At 38.1% G+C, this 20,097-nt stretch overlaps 1 protein-coding gene across 2 annotated transcripts; it reads right to left on the minus strand.

The window, feature by feature from the left end:
* Positions 1 to 101: 101 nt before the first annotated feature.
* Positions 102 to 18,620, minus strand: LOC132987518 (MICAL-like protein 2). Of its 2 annotated transcripts, none has more exons than XM_061054643.1 (16): positions 18,291 to 18,620; positions 15,957 to 16,005; positions 12,741 to 12,882; positions 12,460 to 12,647; positions 12,053 to 12,180; positions 9,625 to 10,833; positions 9,326 to 9,537; positions 8,881 to 8,947; positions 8,176 to 8,318; positions 7,890 to 7,954; positions 6,941 to 7,064; positions 6,721 to 6,823; positions 5,080 to 5,153; positions 4,883 to 4,997; positions 4,011 to 4,057; positions 102 to 1,763 (listed from the first exon to the last, which is right to left on the minus strand). In XM_061054643.1, the coding sequence occupies exons 1-16, from the start codon at positions 18,431 to 18,433 to the stop codon at positions 1,687 to 1,689; spliced, it is 2,886 nt and encodes a 961-aa protein (XP_060910626.1). In that variant the 5' UTR covers positions 18,434 to 18,620; the 3' UTR covers positions 102 to 1,686. The 2 variants fall into 2 exon arrangements, with proteins under 2 accessions (XP_060910626.1, XP_060910620.1); XM_061054637.1 differs by having other exon boundaries at positions 8,881 to 8,950.
* Between the last annotated feature and the right edge of the window lie 1,477 nt (positions 18,621 to 20,097).

Genomic DNA, 20,097 nt, shown 5'->3' on the forward strand with positions numbered 1-20,097 from the left:
ACACAGGAGCTACTGGCTGTGAAAATGAATGGAATAAAAATGTTTAGTATCAACACATTCTTTAAAGTGTATTTGCTATTAGGATGAAGCAACATGATCAATTCATATTTTCATATTTTTAATTTAGTTAAAATCCAGACAAGTTTATCCATTAATAATACAATTTATACAAAAAGGTACAGCTGATTATTGGGGAATAATGTGAAAAGAACAATAAAATACAAACGGTGACCAAACCACTAGGCGAGTGGTTTGGTCGCAATACAGAAAACAAAGTTTGCTTTGGTACCTCTTCAAAAAACCACTTCCAACGGGAAAATAAAGAGTCGATTTATTCATTTAGCTGAAAAATATTTAAATGATGTACAAATTCAGATCCAATATGGACCAGGGTTAGATTTTCTATGACTAACGAACACCCAGTCCAGTCATTCTACTAGTTTAAAGCCCGTACTTCACAAACCACATTTAGAACTTGATTAAACACACAGTCGTTCAACTGCAGTCAAACATGACTCAAAGTGAAAAAGGAAAAACAAAAAGACATTTGAACTTTAAAACACATTAAGCCAAAAGAGTGTTATTTTGATTTTTAAAAATAATAATAAAGTAGTATACAGTGAAGATAATCTGAGTTTAAAGAACTCGTAGTGATAATTTGGAGTTTTTCAAAGACTCTTGTCACTGTTTCTACCTTTACATGCAGCTGAAAGCTCTGAATCTTTAGTAAGTATAACTTCAATCAGATTGCAGGCACACAAGTGCATTCTGCCCTTTTTGGATTAAAACCCATTAAAATAAGGCCATGTCTGTTTAATATCATATAAACAGGCATGGCCTGACATCTGAGTTCTCCGGCTCTTTTAGGCCTGATATTAAAAGAAATAAAAGAAAATGTTATAATTATTTCTTGCAACAAAATAATGGTTCTCTGCCGTTTGTTTTCCTGTAAACCCTCTTACAACTCCTTAACCCCCAAATATAGGCTACAGTAAAACCCTTTGTCCGAAAGTTGCTCTTATATATCGAAAGGTTATGAAGAAAAAATGTCACCTTATCAATAACTGTCCTAGTAAACTTGTTGTCGTCCAATAAAAATGTGTTTTGTTCTCGACGTGACACAGAGGAACCTTTGAAATAAAGAGAAATGCAGTTCAACATGGTATTTACAACAACAGGGTCAGACAGAAAGTCGCTGGAGATATGTAAGCAGCTGCCTGACCTCTGTTCTTTAACTCATATTAGCATCTGGAGTATATATAAGGAGAAGAAATGTGAGTGTCTGTGTGTGTGTTTCGTGTTTGACAGCGTTAAGTAGACAGATTAAGACTAGAAGGGTATTAAAGCTAACAACTGGAGCACTGAACCCAATCACATCACTGCTGGTGAGTCATTAACCCCTCAACATCATCTGTGTTTGGGTGTGTGTAGCACTGGCAGGCAGGAGGAACGTCAGATCTTGATTGATGCACTCGACAGAGGGAAGGGCATTCTTCTATAAGCACTTAAAATGACAGAACACACACACACACACACACACACACACTCTCTCTCTCTCTCTCTCTCTCTCTCTCTCTCTCTCTCCATGTTATCCCCTGAATCACAGCCTTAGTATGCTGACATTAAGACTACAACTAGAGCAAAAAAAACATCAAAGTATACAGTAACAGCCCTGTGTTTAGAGCATTATCCCTCCTTCTTGTTTCCCCAGCTGAACAGTTTGGACATCGGAGATTTCTTCTTCGGTTTGTCTTTCTTTACACCTGAGAGAGACAGACAGACAGACAGACAGAGAAAGATTAAAATGACAGGTCAGATCAGTTGTTGCAATTCCTTGAATTCTTAATCAAAAACTTCAACAAGCTTTAAAATATGAATGATTTAAAATGATTTAAAACAACACATTTTAAATCTAGTCTAGTCTAGTCTACAGCACAAACCAACTTTGAAAGTTTTGCATGTCTGTGTTAATCAGGCATTAGATGAGAACTGCTTGTACTGGTAGCTTTTTGCAGCTGTCTAACCACTTATCAAGATTTATTTTGTTACTTAATTCTGATTTGGGGTAAAAAAAAATGTGCCAGAATTAGTATCTATAATAATCTTGAAGGTTGCAACGATGTATGGGTTGAACATCGGTATCTGCGAATTACAGGAAAATAATGTGGCATGCATTGCTATCAGTAGCCAAAGATTATCTATTGTGTTGCATCAATTTTATACTGGCATGGTAGTATATTTAAATACTGATCCAGAAAAGAGATTTAATAGGGTCAAAAAATATCATGTGTTGGTCAAATTCTAACTTGTTTTTATGATCAAGGGAGAAAAAAAATGTCAGCATGTTGGAAGTCTAAAACCATCTCTGAGAAAGATCAGCGACATACAGATTGTAAGTCATGTTCCAGTGACATTTCAGGATGAGGGACCACTAACAACAATTTAAATACATCCAATCTCAAGGCTCAATTGAAAAAAAACCCAATTATAATTAAGAAGTAATGAAAAGACATCTGTATCAGAATTGACTAATGGCAAAATATAATTTTAAGCATCAGTATCAGCCCTGATTTACACAACCGGTTAATCTCTTGTTGGAGGGTTAACTGATGGAGCCTGAACATATCAATGGTGTATGTGCAGACAGGGTGTCCTTTTCTTTTCCACTACTTTAAAAAAGAAGACTAAGTCTAGAGGCTACATGTAAAGCTTAACCAGCAATACAAGCTTATTAAACCTCAGGGTTGTTTGTTTTTAGTTCCTCCTCTTTTATTTGGTTCGTTTTCATGTTTAATTTCTAAACTGTTATTTATCATTGGACTTTTATGTTTTGTGAAGCACTTTTTAACATTGCTTTTGATAAGTGATATACAAATAAACTTCACTACATCGTCTATCCACTATTGGAAGTGATCAGCACTTTAGTCAAGTTCAAGAAAGAAACCCAAACCAGTTTTTGCTTTTCCATGGTCAGTATATACTTCAACAGAGAGAAAAGTAAATCAGGATTTGCTCTTACATAGAAGTGATTTGACGATCTCTAAGAATCTATCCATGAATTCCACTTCAAACATGTTTTAGAGTGATATTTAGAGTGTATATGAATATTTAACTACTGCTTATCTGATGGCCAAAAACAAAACTCTTAACAAATGCCAAAGCCCATTCCATCTGAAACATGTGATTTATATTGGTGCAGTCATGCACGGATTAGCCTTATTTGACCACTTCCATTTATTAAAAGCAATGAAAAAGCTGTTTAAAATGAGGTTTTTAGTCAGTGTACCTTGGTAGCCATTTCTGTTGTAACTGTGGTCGTTCAAAAAGCAGGAGCATTGCCATGGTTACTTGGAGTGTAATGTACACATTGAACTGAGATAGTAAGTGTTGTCTGTAGGAGCTTTGTTTAAGGTGTACTGTAAGCAGACTTTACAAACACCTGGTAGCCAATCAAGACGAGGTATTTCCTGTGGCTTTTGTAGTAACTTAAATGTATCTTGTGATTTGACATTAGTGTAAACTAACATATGACTGTACTCAGAGTTGTAATGAACTTTTGAAACTTTGGCATTAACTTTATGAATACATTAAATTGAAATGGCCAGTCTTTAGCCCACGGTCTGCATTCACTCGCGGTAGCATAACGACCTTTCACTGAAGTTCAATAAATCTCCTCAATATCAGCCCTGCCTTTTTAGTCATGAATTGCAAATGAAGCTGGCTTTAACTCTCCTCTATCAGAGGGTCAAATTAACCAGCTACATTATCCATTTATTTAAAAATAAAACACCACTGACAAAAAAAAAAGGAAGGGGGGGGGGTTGATGCTTTTTCCATTAGCAGTCATTAGATCAACTAAAATAAAAACATTTCACAGTACCCTTAAACACACACACATCTACTTCAATAAGAGGCGTAAATGATGGAATTGCATAATTTATGAGACAACTAAGTTGCAATGACACTGGGGTTGTGATACCTAATGTCTGATGTGTATGTGTGTCACTCACTGAAAGTCCTCATCATCTTGTTAAGCTCTTCGTCCTCCTCTTCCTCCCTGAGAAAATAAAGCAACAATGCAACAGATTAACAGAAATTCTTACAGATATAAGCACATACACCGTGTTGATTTATACACTGGCATTTCCTTCCCACTGTTATTTTTTTTAAATGATGCTTAGAGCTGAGCTCATGGTGGATTAAATTTCAGCCTTTGTAAATAATATAACAAAGAGTCCAGTCTAGACCTGCTCTTTGTAAAGTGTACTCGAGATAACATTTGTTATGAATACTATTATTATTATACTATTATTTAAAGAAGATTAAAATAAGATTGATAGATCTGTAAGACTCAAAGCATGAAGGCAAGGAAATATTTATTTGCAGCTTTGTACTCGATCAATTGGATTTGAAATAAGGCATAGTTGCTTTTTTTTTTTAGTGTAAGGGCTGTGAACTGATAGAGTCTCATGTTTCCAAACACCCAACACTTGTATACCTCTTGTGCTCTTTTCACATAGGCAACAAAGTCCTAAATATCTTCTTCGCTTTGTGTGTGAACACAAACAGCTTTTTCACCGTGAGTTCATCTGGACTTTTCCTGTCAGCCACCTTGTACATTTTTCTCACAAAGTTGGGTGAGCTGATTTGTGAAGTCAGAAGGAAATATTCAGGAAAATCCGCAGAGAGGGAACTGGCAATGTGATGATGTTTATAGGTTTAGGCTTCTTTCCTAACAGAGGGGTTCTGTGTTTAAAAAAGTATTTTATTCCATAAACTATAGACTGTCTTCCATTTAAGGTCTTTAATGTCTTTTTTATATACTACAATAAGAAGTTCAGATTCACTGATATGGGGCTAAAAATGAGAGTTTTATACACACCTGAGTCTGTCGTCATCCAGACCCTCGACAATAGCGTTTCTGTCATTGACGATCTCCACCAGTTTGTCCATCAGCTCCTCTTCTCTCTTCTTGTCCCATACTGTTTTTAGTCGTTCTGATTAAACACAAGCACAATTTAGTCTTAGCTGTTTAATCTTTTTCATTTTGTGTAGATTTTTTTCCCACGTAACTCTCACCTGGTTTCTCCATCAGTCTCCTGAGCTCCTGTTCAACACTGGGCTGCTGTTCCTCCAGGTCCTGGGTTTTTCCACTGAAATCACAACATTCAAATCTTAAAATCAGAATTTTAATTGATCTGAAACATTAGAGATGTCTGCAGCCATGCAACACCTATTAAGAGCTCATTCGCAAAAGCAGATAACTCTGTTTTTAAAAATTTCATAAAAACTTGATTTATTTATTTCAGGTAATATAACTCAGAATTAAGTTGTGTGGCTTTGACCCAGTTCCCCATAGAATGTATTGGGTTTTTCTCTTTTTAAGTGCTAATCAAAACTCTCAGGGCACTGTTTTCCAGAATGGCGTTTATCTGATTTTTCAAATGAACTCTTGGTCTGATAAGGTTTTGTTTGTTGCATTGGGGATCAGACCACCAACGCTTAAGATAAAAGAGTAACCCACTCTGCCTCCTTAGACACATTTGTAGTGCAGGTGGTATAACAGCAAAATTATGAATTTAAAACAAGATTTAAGCCCTTCTTTCTACTGAGGTTTTGGCCTCTTGGGAGCAGCAAAAATACTTTAAAAGTGCTGATGAAACAAAAACTTGTTGACCAAACTAACTAATACTAACTAACAAACTAATACATTAAGCAGGGTCTCAGGAGGCAAGACATGACAGTAAAAAAAATGCTCCGGAAATCAAAGATGGCGGACGAAGTGACAGAGTCTGACATTATTAGAGGTATTCACAGTATCAACGAAGAACATAATGGCAGCAGAAAAGATTATTGAGCAGGCAGTGGGTGGTCGTGGGTCAGTTAGTAGTCTCTCAACTGGAAGGTCGGGGATCTGATCCCCAGCTCTTGCAGCCACATGTCTGATGTGTCCTTGGGCAAGGCACTCATCCCCAAGTTGCTCCTGCTTCTCGGGCGGCAGCATATCTATGTGTATTGTATGTGTATACTTCTGATGGTCACTTTACAAAGCAGCCTCTGCTATCAGTGTGTGAATGGATGTGAAGTGTGAGCAGTCCATTTACCATTTAGCTATACTACAGCATGAAGATGGAACTGTCCTTCACTGGTTGTGCAATATAATCTATGGATGTTGATATGTGATACATATATGTGTGTTTGTTTTTTTTGTTTTTTTTTGCTGTGCTGTCATTCATGCAAACTGTGTGCACACTGATGCTTTTTAACTAAATAAAGGTATTCGAATTTAATTGAAGTGACAGAAGTTTCACCCCTGCTCATGGTGAAAATAAAATAACATGCTGGGCTCTTACATCGGCTTACTCATCTTCACACAGGGGGCTGGCAGGAAAAAGTCCAGGCAAAATAGGGGTGAAAAAATATTGGCCGTTGTTGTTTACACATGCATCTCACCCTGAAAATTTCAGGAACTGTCAGGAGTTTTGTGCATGTGTGAAAACACCATATGTGTTCTGTTAAGCAGCATCCTGCTTCACACTTTCAGTCCACTGAAACCAGTGGGGGTGAACTGTCATCTTTCCAGGACGCCCTGCTGTGGGCTGGAGGAGGCAGGACACTGGGAATTCAAACTGTCAACCTTCTGGCTACAAGTCTGTTTCACTAATCGCTAAATAGTGGCCTTGCCATTTTTTAAGTCTGTGTCTCTGTGTGTGTACTCACATGTAGACCAGTTCAGACTCCCGACGTATGGCCACCTGCTTGTTCCTGATCAAGTTGAACCACTCGACCATGACTTCATCCATGAGAGAGTCATCTTCACCCTCTGAGAAACACACAGTTGATCCACACACAGTTAATCCCATTTCCTCTACTTCCTGTCAATCTGCCTCTTTTTGTTGAAGAGGAGGCTAATACGATACATGTGTGTTAACTATCTCACCCTCCTCACTGCTGCGAAGCTTCAATTCAAGCTCCACTCCCCTCTCCTCCAACTCGTTCAAGTTATCCTCAATCTCAATCAGTTCCTTTATTATGTCCTCTTTCTGAATGTAGTCTGGCTTTGACTGCAGATAAAATGCACACAAAAAGAAGAGTTATTAGGAAGATGCCAAAACATAGGCTAAATAAAAGGTGCAATTCAGTTATCTCAGCCTTAAGAGTATATTTGAGGCAAACACTGATTGAAAAATGAAATATAACCTTGGTGTAAAGTATGAAAATTACAACAATTAAAAAAGCTTTAGTTTATTGCAGATTAAAATTATAACAGGCTCCCTATCTGAACCCCAAGTTTATTTTTTTAACTAAACACATTAACCCATATATTTTTCAGAGGTCTACTTAAATAATAACCTACTTATTTTTTTATTTGGCAAACATTTTATCACTTCTTATAAGGTTAGCTAGCTACGCTATACAGCAGTATGGATGAGAAACGGTTGTGCATATTGGTAACTGAACAAAAAACTTAAATATAAATATTTTAAGGACCTAAGCTAAAGCTAATGTTCCTGTAGGAATCAATTCCTTGAAAATCTTTGAACCAGCTTGATGTCAGCTGACCTTCCCCGCTATTCAGTGGATCAAATAAATATAACTTAGATGTAACTCAATATATCTCTCTATATTTAAGTGGCTAGTTAAGGTTCTTTGTTTGTTTATTTGTTTTGTGTTGGACATATTTCATCTAACCAGAGTTAGCATGCTAATTTTTTTCAGCGTTAGCTTTAAAGCTAAAGATTTACAACTGTGAAGCTACTGTACTGCAGTAGGCTATGCAGAAAAATAGGTGTCAATCAATATGTCATTTAATAAATATTTACTGAATAAAAATAATAAAAATCAATGTGATATAAACTAAAGCTAATCTTCTACCAAATCCTCATCACCTTGATAATCTTTGACTCCGACTTGGAGCCATTTGTAGTTAGACCTTTCTGACCATTCAGGAATTCTGAAAAATAAAAAGAGAGAAAATTAAAATATAGAAATGAAGAGAATTTGGCCCAAAGACAAAGGACTAATTAAGAAATCATTAGGAAAAATAATTGTTTATCATTCATTTATGTAGTCTATAATAAAAGGAGATTTAGAAGTAAGATGATTATGTGTAGTTAATTTTTAGTCAAAACTGCAATCAACAGAATATTATTACACCACAGGAGACCATGTTACCCCTTGATGCTGGTGGAGTGACAGAAATGCTTGGGTCGGAGAGATGAGTGGATGGTGAAGGCCCAACTGAAAGCCCTGAAGTCTGTGACTTTGCACCTCCATTAGTCGGTGGTTTAGGCGAGGACTCTGGAGGACCAGTCTGTCTGTGGTTGGATTGAGGATGAGAAAAAGAAAAAGAGAGGCAGGAGTTAATAAATGGCAGTGTGTCAGCTCATACAGGTAGTCCCTTTCCTGTCTTGCTGCAGTCCTGAAATTTGATTCATGAGCTCGGGAGGAAAGGTCATCTGGGGGCAGAGACTGTGAGCACTGAGCATATGTTGCACTACAGAGGACTCTACTGCGTCTTGACACCATTTGGAGATCACATGCATGTGGCGGAAGGGAAGGGACCGAAAGCTCTGACTACGAATGATGGCTGAGACATTTGGAGGAGCAGCAGGTACAGGCTTCCTGTGGGAAGAATGGTTGGATAGATGGATGAAAGACTGGATCAAGAGATGGATGGATGGATAGGACATTGGGAGGAAAAAGGTGTTTTTACATTTAACGCTTGATGATGTTGATGTGCTGTGAGCACACCAATGTACAAAAAATCCCTGCTGGAAGTAGGACATTAGGAACAGAAGCGGTAATGGAAAGTAATTAACCATAATCATTGAATAAGGTAACAAAAAAGACCAAGTAAGGCATATCAACAAGTCTTACTTTGTTTCTTTAGAGACGGGTTTGAGCTTGGACCGCCAGTCCGCTGGAGTATCTTTGTTTTCTGATGCTGCTGATAAAAAATAATTTAAAAGAAACGTAATTATCACTTTTATTTGTAGTTTAGTAAGTTAATTCATTTGTATACATTTATTTTCTTTTTCATGCTTTAGCACCAATTAAGACAGCCATCTAGTTTAATTGTTCTGTATTTGTGCATTGTAATTACAATAAAGGTCCATCTATATACTATTGTCAAATTCTTGACAGGTTGTGGTTTATATTCTCCAAATAATTCACCAGCATTTTTGTACAATATATACCAAACACCAATTAGTAGTTCTCTATAGTGTTTTTAACATAAACAAATGACCACTCCTTGCTTATGTCATTAAAACATGTATATATGAGGCTACACTTTTTAATAAACAGTTTTCAAAGATTTAACCTGATCTGTTTGGTGAAATGCTGTTGGACTTTGAGCCGATTGGGTCTGGAGTTCTGGCTCTGAGTCCACTCGTTCCTGCTAGGGTCGGAGCAGAGTTTGGGGTCTCTGGAGTCTGTAGATCAGCCAGGATTGATGGATCTGCTCTCAGCCTCAGCCTCACCCTCCCTCTGTCTCCCTCCTTCTCCTTCTTTGGAGTCTCCACTTGAGAAGGTCTGACAACAGGTTATAAAATGCCATTATTAACCAGTAGGGGTCAGGCTAAAATAAGACATCTAGTGTTGAGTGCTTATATTACTTACTTTTCAGTTTTCTTTAGCACTACATTCGTCCATGATGGTTTACTGTTGTTATTGTTGCTCTCCTCTGTCAGTGTTTTGGAGATGAAGGCAGCTGCTGAAGCTTTCGCCTTACTGCTCTCACTCACCATTCCTGAATCTCCACCTGCAGTTGCTGTTTTCGTCTTTTCTCCGACTGTGTTCAAGCTTACATTTTCTGCTTTTTTGCCACCACAATTTACAACCACAGTCACAGCCTGTCCCACTGAGGCCTCCTGGTTCTTATCAGCAAAATGTTGGTCTTTTTTTATGTCAATGTTTATGGTTGTAGTCTTTTTTTCTTTATCGTTAGTGGTGATAACTTTATCAGTGATATTCAGATGTTTTTGAAAGTCAGTGTTTGTGATCGTAGTCTTTTTTTCTTTGTCATTAGTTTTGTGAACTTTATCAGTCTCATTCAGGTGTTTTTTTAAGTCAATGCTTGGGGTTGTAGTCTTTTTTTCTTTTTCGATAGTAGTGTTAACTTTATCAGACACATTCAGATGTGTTTTATAGTCAGTGTTTGTGGTTGTAGACTTTTTTTCTTTGTCAATAGTTGCGTTAACTTTATTAGTAATTTTCAGATATTTTTTAAAGTCAGTGTATGTGGTTGTTGACTTTTTTTCTTTGTCACTAGTTGCGTTAACTTTATCAGTCCCATTCAGCTGTTTTTTTAAGTCAATGTCTGTGGTTGTAGTCTTTTTTTCTTTGTCGATAGTTGTGTTCACTTTATCAGTCCCATTCAGCTGTTTTTTTAAGTCAGTGTCTGTGGTTGTAGTCTTTTTTTCTTCCTCTTTAGCGGTGTCATCCGACTGATAGAACTTGAGCTTGGATTGCATTGTCTTAGCGGCCGTGGTTGAGGTACGAGGAGCAGGAATGGGCGTTGTGCTGATGGAGGTGGTTGTGATGGGAGTGGGTTCCCAAGTCATTTGTGAAGGTGTGGGTTTGGAGACTATTAAAGATGACTGACTCTCTTTTTCAGCAGGGGAAGAAGTTTTGGAGGGAGAGAAAGTAGAGATCGTTGAGGCGGAAGAAGGAGCGGTGCTGGGTTTCTCTGACATCCATGCTGGTCTGGAGGGTGTATTAGTGGTCATGTTGGTTTGTGTGGTGTCTTGTAAAGGAGTGAATTTGGAAACAGGGGTGTTTGTGGGTAGATCTCTGAGTGGTGCCATTGTGTTTTTAGTTGGCAGTGCCCTAAAAGAAAAGAAATCAAAAGAAATCACATTTTCACCCCACACGCCTTCCACTCATGCACACTTCAGATGGAGAGTGTGACACCCCAAGGGCCTCTGCTTGTGCTGAACGGTGTGTTTTGGTGTTGAAATGTTTAATATATGTATTATAAATGTTGCTTGTTTATGATTTGCTGGAGCTGGGGCCCATCAAGACACAAATGCAACTTGTCCATGTCTAATAATATATTCAACTTTTTTTTGTAATGACAGAGGCTGTGTGTAGCTTAGATTTTGACAGTCTGTTGAGGTCAAGGAGAATAACGGGCTGTCACTATAGCCAAGAGCAGTTTTTTTTAAATGTCTTCTTAATATGTCTGAGATAAGTCTGAACAAGATCTAATTGTTCTCTGATGGTGTGGAAATTATCACAAATTTTTCTTTAAAATGTAAAAATGTATAACAGATATCCTAAGTGTGCATGCATCGATACATTTTATTTACTTTTGTGTAATAAGGATGAATTTCCAGTTGTTTTCTTGGGATCTTGACATATTTTTCTAGTTATCTCAGGATAACAAAGCTAGTTATAGCATTAAAATGTAAGAATTAATCTCTTCATCTTGAGATAACAGGATTTTCTGGCGACCCAGAAAATGAAACTATAGGCTGGTCATTGTGATTGGCCAGTCTATGACATGCTGGCATAGCTCACACTAATGAGGTAAGTTATGCTAGTGTTGATGTTTGTTTTGTGCATTTTCAACTCCGGGGATACAAGATAAATATCACTAAATCTCGAGAAAACAACCATAAATTTCACATTATGACAGAGAACATGAATAAATAAATTGTATGGATGTCCACTAAGGGTTTCCGTATTATATCATGGTTAGGGGGATGACAAAGTGAATCAAATCAGTACTATCTCTTTCAGTCATTAACTGATTTTAATTCAAGACTTGATCTGTCCATATATTCCTATGTATATAGAGAGTTTAGTTTTGGTGATATTTATAACTATGATGTTTTATTTTTAACCTGCCAAAGGACTGTAATTGTAAATTAGTTCTAAGCTAACTCTGGTAAAATGAATCAAATACCAATATTTACATTTAATATTCTACATGGTCACTAAACATAAATAATATAATAGAATGATAATCATTCTGGTGGCACACTTTAGACTTCACAGATCCTAAGGATTATTTATTGTGAAATTATTTTAAATGGGTCCTTACTTTGCACAGTGCCTGTGATAGAGCTTCCCGTCCACTAGATGTCGCTGCACCAGGTGAACATGCTTGTTACAGAACACACATTTGTTACTAAGAGTGCCTGCCTGATGGGGTTTCTCAACAGGAACAACCTACAATAGAGAAAGACAGATATGGAAAGGTTACAGGAAGTGGAAATGACAAATTCATTGAATCAAAATAAGTACATTAGGACATCTAAGACAATGTGGGGGATTTTGTTTTATGTAGAGGCAGTTTGATACAAACTAAACAACAAAAGAGATGTTTGACTTTACAAAATGTCCACATTTATCTTCAGTAAAGCCTTTTTTAGCACTTTCCAGACAATTTACATTTTTGTTATATAACAAAGGAATTCTCATGATCTGTGTTCAGTGTGCAACGACTACCTGTTTTGTATGTCTGGTTTGTTTTGGGGAAGGAGTGGGCTGTGTGATGTTGGAGGAGGGGGGCGGGCTGTTCTCTCTTGCAGGTTTTGAAGAGGGAAACACTTTAGATGTCACAGGCTGGTTCTTCTTTCCTGACGGTTCCCCTGTGGGAGCTTCAGCAGGGCGTTTAATACCTCCCAAACCACCGACTGCAACAAATAGACAAACAAACAGAAACACCAATTAGACAAGATAAAGGGGATTTAAAGCAGAGCCGGATTCAGAAAGACATAAATACTCACTCGGGGAGCGTCCATGGAAGTAGTTATAGTACTGCGAGACGTATGTCAGGATACTGAGTCGATCAGGAACCCTAAGAGCCACCATGTCTTCTGCATCCAACAGCGCTGGAATTCCCAATTCCACCTCAGCAACCCCAAATGCCTGCAAATAACATTGACTTTATGCAACAAGACAGAAGACACTCAAAATCTAGAACAAGCGGCCAAAGATTGAAATAGACTTTGTGATACCTCTGTACAACATTTGAAGAAGCCTCTTGACACTGATCTAGTCTTTTCCAGAGACCTGGTTGTTATGATTAAGAACCAGCTAACTTTTAAGGTCAACTGCCCTTGTTTGCTCAGTCATGTCGATTTGCCCCATAAACATCAGGAAGATAAGACCTTACCTGTCAGAGCATGCAACACAGATCCTGGTACAGACTTTTATGATATCATGCAGTAACCTGCAACTCATTGATGGCAGGTCTCCCTGAATGCACAATCAAACTTCTGCAGATGATCCGAAATGCTGAAGCAACTGGTCTTCAACTAGCCCAAAAATGGGGGGCCACATTTTCTTTGATTTAAATTATGTTTCCTGTCATCAATGTCTTGCTTTGGTTTCGTTCAAACAGCTTCAATCTCAACACAGATTGAATTGACACCTTTTGTTTTGGTGAGTCAGGAACTCCATAATAAAAATGTTTTTACCCAAACTAGATCCGCATTCAGCAATTCCAAGGAAGCAGAAAAAAACAACAAGCAGAGGCAGGCAAACAAGCTGGAAAGGCAGAACTTACTCTGTAATCAGATGATCAGGGGAGCAATACAACTGTTGTATTCTTTTCTGTTACCCAATACACTTTAATCTCTTACAGGTTTTTTAATAATCATACTGTCCCTTTTAGACAGAATACATCCACTTCTGAAATAGGATTCGATGTTATCTTCCTTTTAAAGCAAAGTGTGACGCTAAGCTTTTGTCAGTCCCAGAACAGCGAGTCCAAAATTGAAGCTCAAGGGACAAAATGAAAGGAGAAGAATGCAACCACGCAGCCAACGCCAAATTGCCGGATTGGAATTCTCTGAACTTGGCAATGACTTCTCTTATCAGCTTTGTTTTAACTCAGACATCTACCATTCTGGAAGTCTCTGGTACGTAACATCAGGTGGTGCTCAAGCAGTTTCCAGAGCGAATGCTCGTGTAGAAATACTGCATTGCTGCAACAATAACAGACAATAACATCTATTATAAATAGTTCACAGTATCTCAAGTATTTGCAAGAGGTCAGGCTGAGGTGACGTGTTGTTGTTATGTCAAAAAAAGCCATACTGACTTTTAATTCAATGCTAACACTTGGCTTTAGCATGCTAATATCAAGCCAGAAATCATGGACCCAGACCTACATTTTAAACAGCCACATAAAGACAATTACAAAATCAGACTATTGCCATCTTTAAACTATGGCATGAATCAAAGGATTTCTGTCTAAAGAGGACAAAGATAAACTTGTTTATGCTTTCACTTTTAGCTGGTAAGATTGTTCTAACATTGTTTCCCCTGGTATGACAAAAAAAATCCACCAGACAGCTCATCCAGAATGCTGCTACCAGAGTCTTCAGCAACACCAATAATACAAACATAAATAACAATCAACATAATAATCCTGATAGTTTAGTTTGTTAGCCTACTAAGATTTGCAGATATGTGTAAACTCAAAACATTAGACAAGTTGATATTGTGAGCTAATGGCCACACACATGAAAAGAGTTTGTCCACCAAATTTAAGTCTTTGAGTCTTCAAAGAGACACACAGTGTTTTGTTATCCATACTAAAAGTCATCAAAACTATGATTCATTTAAAGAGCCCATATTATGCCCTTTTTGGGGTTCGTATATTTAATCTATGTATCTACTTTTGTACGTTCACAATAGCTAAAGTCTGAAAAAAGTGTCTGTTTTCATGTACTGCTCCTCCTTGCTCCCTCTACGCTCTGAGTCCGTCAGCTGCACTCTGTTGAGCCCCCCCTGTTAGACCCCACATGGGCCAAGTCTGCTCTGATTGGTCTGCCGATCCGCTCTGTCGTTATTGGTCAGTTGCTCAGCACGCGTCTTGGAAATTTCAACATGAGCTGCAGGGCTTGCCACAACGAGCCAATGGACTTAGATCAGTGATCTCACACTGACAATGACGTCTGACTGACAAATTTTTATCGAGGGGGGCTAGAACCGAGTGTTACATGCGGCTAATGCTACAGCTAACAGGAGGAGGTAGGAGAAGCCGCGTTTCCGCAGACGTTTGAATTTTTGCACATAGATGTGCCTAAACATGCACAGGACACTTGGAAAACACACTAAAGGGCATATAAAACCAGAAAAAGAATAATATGGGACCTTTAAAGGGAAGCTCTTCTTTAAATGACGATTCAGTGATGGAGAAGAATAAAGAAAGAGGAGGTCAGACCTGTAAATGGGGGCGATAACCATAGAGAGCTTCTCCAAACAGGAACAATGTTGACTGTTATCTACTGTCATAGAATTCTTATCACAGATAAACACCTCATACAACGACACTTCATAAAACCTGAACTATCCCTTTAAAGTCGGATGGCTTCATCCTCTGGGGGACACAAAATTCCATAAAAAGTTTCATAGTGAGGCATTGGTTTGTCTCAAGCGGGGACATATAGGGCCTCTGTACAGTCATTGCTCTGGTGGCAGGATCGAATCCATGGCCAGAAGCTGTTTGGTGCATATCATCCCCAACTCTCTCTCCCCACATGTCATGGCTCTCCCTTCAAATAAAATCAAAAAGCCCCAAAAAGTATCCTAAAGAAAAAAAATGTAGGGCACTGATGGCCTAATGCTTAGGTCGCGGCTCATGTATGGCAGCAATAGTTCTCCAAGCGGACGGCCAGTGATCAAGTCTGACCTGCGGCACCTTTCAAGCTTGTCATTTCCCACTCTCTCTACCAATTTCTTACTCCATCCACTGGGGCAAAAGCCGAGACATAAATCTTTAACAATTTCATGAGACGAATCCATACCATGCTTGTTGTCTGCAATGTGAAAACATGAACGGTGCAACTTCTCCATTTATAAAGCCTCCCCTAATGACAAAAAATAACTAACTTTCGCTAACTGGAAGAGATCTGGGTATGCTATACTCCAAACCTGTGTGTATAAATTTGGGAAACATACGTTAAGAGGTGAAAATGCAGAACACGTCTTACCAGTTTGTTGTTGTCATACACATTTTCCTTCTTCAGGGAATCAAAGTTGCTGCAACAGAAGAGAAAAAATGCATCACAAAACAGTCGACACAGCTTCCCTTCATAATTTTAGTTGTTTACAAGCAGTGCAGACAGAACATGTGTCATTTAGTCATGCACTGCTTCTCGCTTTAACATACATCATGACACTGACAGTGTGACCGATGAGTTCATAACACAACAAACCACAGTGCTGTTCCAGATCGCATGTCTACCGTCAGTGTGTCATCAAGCTGAGACATACAGAAGCCAGCGTTCATCACAGACGTAAAAATGTTTATATCCATTAAACGCAAGCCTTTAGCCAATATGTAGTGCTTCAGATAACATAAACATGAAATGTTCAGCCATGCTGGTCTGAAAGTAAAAAGTGGAAGGGAAACGAATAGAATAGAATAGAATAGCTGTGTCTCTTCTGAAAATGAAACCAAAGCCTGTCTCTGTGCCTTTAACGACCTCTCTGGAATAAAACAAGCCTGAAAGAGAAAGTTTAACCAGAGATAGTGAGTCAAGTCTTTGGAATATTGGGAAAATGAAACAAAGGCCTAACATTGTCAGATAATATTTTACAGCTCTCATGTTGAAAAATGTTGGAATTTCCCTGCAGGGAAGACCTGTGAAGAAACAAAGGAGATAACCTTTCTTACGCCCCTGATAACTTTTGATGAAGGAACCAAGCTAAAGAGGAGGTTAAACGCAGAGAGAAGTGAATTAGATCTTATACAACTTTGATTGTCAGCTCAATGTGTAAACACTTTAATCTAATCTTTAAGTACCAGAGTCCAAGAGGTGGATAAATGCAATCACGGCTGTTACTTTGATCAACAAATGCCACACTGGTTCCTCCTGACGCTATTATACCGGTCATATATTTTGTTCATCAACTTTAGTCACTGAAAAAACAAAATAAAAACACTATGGAAACATTGCTATGGGCTGAAGTTTGTGACTTCCTTGTCGACATATAATATTTATCAAGGGAATACTTTGTCATTTCAAACAAAAACCAAAGCAGATTTTTTTGTCAATTTCAGTCCGTTTTAGAGGCAGAGAAAATACTGTAGCAGGCTACTCTTGTTCTCTGTGATTGGCCTTTTTCTTACTGAAATTGTAATATTGTGATCCCTTGTTGCAAAGTGTGACCGTTGTATCTGTCTGGTTATAATGTTGTTGTCCTGTTTGATGTTTTTTTTTACTTGACTTGAGCCAAGTGTTGTTAGTGTACAGGCTTAATAGTACCCACAGACTGTAAATATTAAGTACCACGTGCAACTTGTTTGTGCTGTTATGAAAACAAACTGTGATTGCTCCATTCGGGCTTAATTACTTAGTCTTGATATCCTGCAATTTAAAACTAGACCACAAATATTCATCATGATGCTTTTCAAAGGAAAATCATTTCATTGTTATAAATTCAGTGGTCTACCATACATTCCAACATTATTATTAGTATATTAGTATTAAGAAATGACAATATCTTATCTGAGTTCAGTTGCTCATCAGTAATATCCCTGCTTTTAGTAATGTGGGTTTTACCAGGTCAAATGAGATCTATTGGCTTTATAGAGCTGCAATTTTGCATTATTGTCATTATCAATAAATCAGATTTGTATTTGTGTTTTTAAAAGAAGAATGGCTTGTTTAAAATGTTTGAAGTTATGAAAATGCTCATTGCAACTCCCAAGAGCCCAAAGTGACATCTTCAAATTGCGTCCTTCGCTTAAACTTACAGTTTAAAACCAAAAACTTCCTGTTTCGAAAAGGAGGACATTCTTCCATTTAAGAAACGGAACCCTCAAGTGTTGACATGTTGGCTTTAATATCAAGTGATACATTTATTATCAATTCAGAGTCTCAGTTGAAGTCTTTAATGAAATTTAACTATTCTACAGGTTTTTAAATGTAGTTTTAACAGACCAGAGCATAATGTAGGCTACATAAACATTTGTCAGGTCAATAGTAGAGGAAAAGAAACTGTAGTAGCCACTTTATATGCAACACTACAATTAGGTTAATGGGCCTGCTGGGCCAGTTTGTTTCATATGGGTCCCATAAGTCGCTCACAGTCCACATTTGAGCTTCTGTTCCTGATTTTCCTGCAAACCCAAACTGCTGAAGTTATTTCCTTCTAAAATAAACAGCTGGATCCTACAAGCAGGAATATGCTCAAACTAAGAGTCCTTCCTTAATGTTGGTGGTTGCCTAACTGGAATCTTATGAAGTGTTTAATAAAGATAACAAGTTACAAAACTTCCAGATCAGCTCCCGTCTGTTGTCTTCTGGTTTCTTACTTACATTAGGTCAGGTCTGTGTTTGTGGATGAGGGCGCAGAACGCCATACCGTCCCTGAAAGACGTGGTCATGTTGGTGATGTTCACATCCCGATATCCGTCACAGCGGACCCGGCACCACTGCTGCAGAGCCTTCACGGCCGACATCCCGGAGCTCCGAACCGGACTGCTCCGTTTGTGTGAGGCTGTTGGAGGCTTCCGAAGCTCCCCCTCCCTCCAACGACGCTGTGGTGAAAGTTCCCACAGCAGCCAGAACACGCTCGATCCAACAAAGGGCAGCCTGTAGGAGTTCGTGTGGTCGAGGGAATCAACTTTTCATAAATGAGAAAGTGGAAGGAAAGTAGCTGTGACACCTGTGAAGGGTCGATGATGACGCGGCCTGGGTGGAGTTCAGAGCGCCTTCGTGTTTCTTTAACCCTTTCCCCGTGTGTGTGTGTGTGTGTGTGTGTGTGTGTGTGTGTGTGTGTGTGTGTGTGTGTGTGTGTGTGTGTGTGTGTGTGTGTGTGTGTGTGTGTGTGTGTGGTGTGTGTGCGTGCGTGCGTGTGCGCTCCTTCATTTAGGTTTAGGCTACATATTGTTAAAATTCCAATGTATCAAAAAAGATTCAACTCTAGCTATTGAAAGGTCTGCAAGATGTAACATTCCAATATGAAAAGATGCAATACATGAGAATGTAATAAGATAAGAGATAAGATATGATATGATGTGAAATGATTCAATACAATATATAAAAAGGATACTACACAATCCCATACCATACATTTACAGTATGAAGAAACATAATGAAACAATTCAACACAATACAATTAAAAGCAATACAGTAAGATAAGATACACTATAATGTGATACAATGTGATATAATCACATACCATACCATAACATAAAGATATAATACAATATGATATAACTACATCAAAACATTGACAATTGAACAAAAAAAACATGTCTTAAACACAGAGCTACTATTTTAGAATACTTTGTCTTACTACTTAAAGTGTTGATATATACCATGTAGACCACAATCAGTAATCTTTAAACCCCACCATGTGATTTGTGTGCTATTATGTCCAGTTCATTCCCCATTGAAAAAAAAACGCCCAAAACACCCAGGAACAAAAGTGAAGGTGTGTTCTTCTCTACTGCCTTGCTAACCAAACATATTACATATTCACATGTTGTTTCTATTTTGGTTGAGCCATTACAAGAGAATGCAACAAGCCACTGATTTGAGTATAATAGTTTAACGCTATTTTAGATAATAGAGGACAGAGTGTTTAACCAGTTAACCAGGTGTGGTTGTGTTTTTTGTAAGTCAGCCTGTCCTGTCCTGTCATATGGGTGGTGTCTCTTCACTGGGTTACCTGACACCTGCGCACATGCTCTGTTCATGAAGCAGTAGGCTCACAGAGGAGACAGTCTTGTAGTGTACCTGCACTCCACCCTCTCCATTGTCATGTTTGTCTCTGATCCTGTGCATTTGTTTGTTGGCTGAAAAATCTGCACATTTAAATAAATTAGAAAGTCTGGCAATGGATAGACAATACACACATAAACCCCTCAAACATGTCGAAGTATACTGATGGCACATATTCCCACTTTTTATGATTCATATCTACATAAGTATCCACAATAATTTATCTTTAATTCTATCTTTAAAGATCATTCACATAACAATACCCTCTGAGAGTTTTCATTATTCCTGTTTTGTTTATCTATAATGCTCCCATAATTGGCAGTCCAAGTCTTCTTGTTGTTGCCTGACTGGCATCAGTTGCGTAATATTTGAACAGGTTTAGACAACTTCAAAACAC

Source organism: Labrus mixtus, chromosome 2, assembly GCF_963584025.1.
Source record: "Labrus mixtus chromosome 2, fLabMix1.1, whole genome shotgun sequence".
Taxonomy (NCBI): domain Eukaryota; kingdom Metazoa; phylum Chordata; class Actinopteri; order Labriformes; family Labridae; genus Labrus; species Labrus mixtus.